The 3,084-nt window shown below is 37.6% G+C and overlaps 1 protein-coding gene across 1 annotated transcript; it reads right to left on the bottom strand.

Annotated features, from left to right (window-relative positions):
- Window positions 1-1,015: 1,015 nt before the first annotated feature.
- LOC101893396 (uncharacterized) lies at window positions 1,016-2,878 on the bottom strand. Its single transcript, XM_005175391.2, has one exon. The coding sequence runs from the start codon at window positions 2,876-2,878 to the stop codon at window positions 1,016-1,018; it is 1,863 nt and encodes a 620-aa protein (XP_005175448.2).
- Window positions 2,879-3,084: the final 206 nt, after the last annotated feature.

Raw genomic sequence — 3,084 nt, 5'->3', positions numbered from 1 at the left:
CAAGGGCTATCTATAAACGTGGATTTTTTAAAAATATTTTTTCAAAGGCTATCTAAAAACGTGGATTTTTTAAAAATATTTTTTCAAGGGCTATCTATAAACGTGGATTTTTTAAAAATATTTTTTCAAGGGCTATCTATAAACGTGGATTTTTTTAAAAATATTTTTTCAAGGGCTATTAACAAACGTGGATTTTTTAAAAATATTTTTTCAAGAGCTATTAACAAATGTGGATTTTTTAAAAATATTTTTTCAAGGGCTATTAACAAACGTGGATTTTTTAAAAATATTTTTTCAAGGGCTATTAACAAACGTGGATTTTTTAAAAATAGTTTTTCAAGGCTATCAATAAGCGTGGATTTTTTAAAAATAGTTTTTCAAGGCTATCAATAAGCGTGGATTTTTTAAAAATATTTTTTCAGGGGCTATCTATAAACGTGGATTTTTTAAAAATATTTTTGCGAGGCCTATCAATAAACGTGGATTTTTTAAAAATATTTTTGGGAGGCCTATCAATAAACGTGGATTTTTTAAAAATATTTTTGTGAGGCCTATCAATAAACGTGGATTTTTTAAAAATATTTTTGTGAGGCCTATCAATAAACGTGGATTTTTTAAAAATATTTTTGTGAGGCCTATCAATAAACGTGGATTTTTTAAAAATATTTTTGTGAGGCCTATCAATAAACGTGGATTTTTTAAAAATATTTTTGTGAGGCCTATCAATAAACGTGGATTTTTTAAAAATATTTTTGTGAGGCCTATCAATAAACGTGGATTTTTTAAAAATATTTTTGTGAGGCCTATCAATAAACGTGGATTTTTTAAAAATATTTTGTGAGGCCTATCAATAAACGTGGATTTTTTAAAAATATTTTTGTGAGGCCTATCAATAAACGTGGATTTTTTAAAAATATTTTTTTACATTGATTTTTATTTTGATTTTTTTATAATTAGTATTTATTTAAATTTTACATCAAATGTTGAATTGACAAAAGTAAAAATTATGTCTGCTTTAAATCCCCCTCTGGCCTCCATATCTGCGGTCACACCAAATTTCCATCAGAAATATTATTCCGCTGGCCACCAATCCCCCAATCAATATCATCCATGTCCAGAATAAATCATTTGCCGTCAATGCCAAAGGTCCTGGCTGCAAATATGGATCACGTATCGAAACCTGTTTCAATTTCAAGAGATGCCAAAAAGTGCTATCCGACCAGTATTCCACAAAGCCAAAGGCATGAACCCAATGTAGTAGATAATTGAGACCCTCCCTGTAGGGGGAGTTCTGCTGCAGAGGGATGCCCCAAGGCATATAAGGAAAGAGTATTAAATCGTCATAGGTACAGAAAATTTTCCGAGCCAAATATTGTTGCCGCATCAAATCCTTGTACCAGCTGGTCGAGGAGCTGTAATAGCTATAGGAAGTGTTGAAGTTGTCGCGCAGACCTTCCAGGTAGCTGTAGTTGTTCGTGGTGATAACAGCCCGGACATAGTCTTCGATTCTGTAACGCATGGCATAGGCCTCGGCATCGTGAAGTAGAATCGGTAATGATGATTCCAATATATCCTGGGGATTTTCAATTTGCCGATGTTTGGGTGGACTGGTCAGCAGGGTACTGACATTCACCGAGAACAGGGTGTTGAGAAAGAGACCGGCAATGAAGAGCAGAAGATAGACAAATTTTAAAATTTTTCTTGGCTCCTTGGGTGGTGGGGTAAAATCTTGCCCCAACACGGCAGGAAATATCCTCTCACTCAGCAGCAATCTGGAGAGATCCAAGAGGCCATCAAAGAGGTAATCGATGAGGGATTGAAGTAGCGAAAAAATCACCGTGCAGAGAATGACGGAACCCAGAAAGGTCCAATTCAAGATTATTACATAGACTTCGCGTATGCTAAGGGCCTGGGCACAGGGCACAATGAGTAGGCCCCGATCATGATGATAGGCATCGGTCATGTTGAACCATCTGTCATAGTGCGGATTGGTGTCCAATGTCATGGGTATATCCAAGAGATTGGTTTCCACCATTTCCTTCATTATGGTGGCATAGTGTTTGGGATTCTGCATGTCGAGGGGGAAGGCAATTTTCAGGGTGGCATTGAAATGCTCTGCGAAAAGCATTACGAAGCGGGGTACAAAGCCATTTATTTTTAGCTGCCCCTCCTCGTCTAAATAATACAGAGATCTCAGGGAAGCCCTATCGCTGTAGGTTAGTAGGGTCTTGTTGTAGAAGTTAAGCCAATGTTGGGGAAAATATTTTAGGTTTTCCTGCTCAACATCCCCTGGGCTAAGGGAGGTCCAATAATATTCCGGATATGGTTTTAGGGCATAAAATAAAATACTCTCCGAGTTGCCTGGGTTCTTGGCAGAGTAGCCAAAACTCAGCAACACATTGGTCATGTTGTGGACTTTGCAGGATGTTAATAGTTCTCCCCTAAACTCTGGCTGGTCCCACACATCCACAGCCACCACCACAATTCTTGTCTCACGTAGAAAATTTAAGGCATCCGACAAAATTTCCATCACCTCCTCCTGCATTTTCTGGGTCAACAAAAGAACAGCCACTACTTCTCGGTTGTGGTGCATTCGATAGAGGAAATCTCCTTGGGATTTTGTTAGCAATGTAATGGGCCAGGATAATTTATAAAGGTCCTGGATTATGGGCTCCAAGTATTTTTGGTTCTCCTCTCGAACCACCAGCATAGACAGGAATTCTCTTTCCAAATAAATATCCATTAGCAGTTTTTGATGGACATTTTCGGATATATCCTTCTCCTTTTGTGGAATTTTCTCCAAGGTCTCTCGGATTTTCATTGGAGAACAGGCCAGGGTCCAAAGGGTGGCCATAAAAAAGAGGATGTGGAACATCATATTTTTTAACATTTTTTTTGGTTGCGGATTTGATTCAGATTTTGTGAATTGTGTATCCCTTGATTGCCAGGCACGTAATGGCAAGACGAAGTGGTAGAAATCCAAGTGAGCTTATGTCCTTTAATCCTGTTTACCCAGACAATGGAAAATTAATTAAATAATTACTAGGCCAGGCCAGACTGTAATGAAGTGGCAATTAGGGGGTT

The sequence above is a fragment of the Musca domestica genome, unplaced genomic scaffold (assembly GCF_030504385.1).
Source record: "Musca domestica strain aabys unplaced genomic scaffold, Musca_domestica.polishedcontigs.V.1.1 1, whole genome shotgun sequence".
NCBI lineage: Eukaryota > Metazoa > Arthropoda > Insecta > Diptera > Muscidae > Musca > Musca domestica.
Note: the sequence above shows the minus strand (reverse complement) of the source record. Positions and strands in the feature narration are given on the sequence as shown.

Coding starts and splice junctions, on each gene's coding strand:
- LOC101893396 (XM_005175391.2), bottom strand. CDS start 2,878: ATGATGTTCCACATCCTCTTTTTTATGGCCACCCTTTGGACCCTGGCC.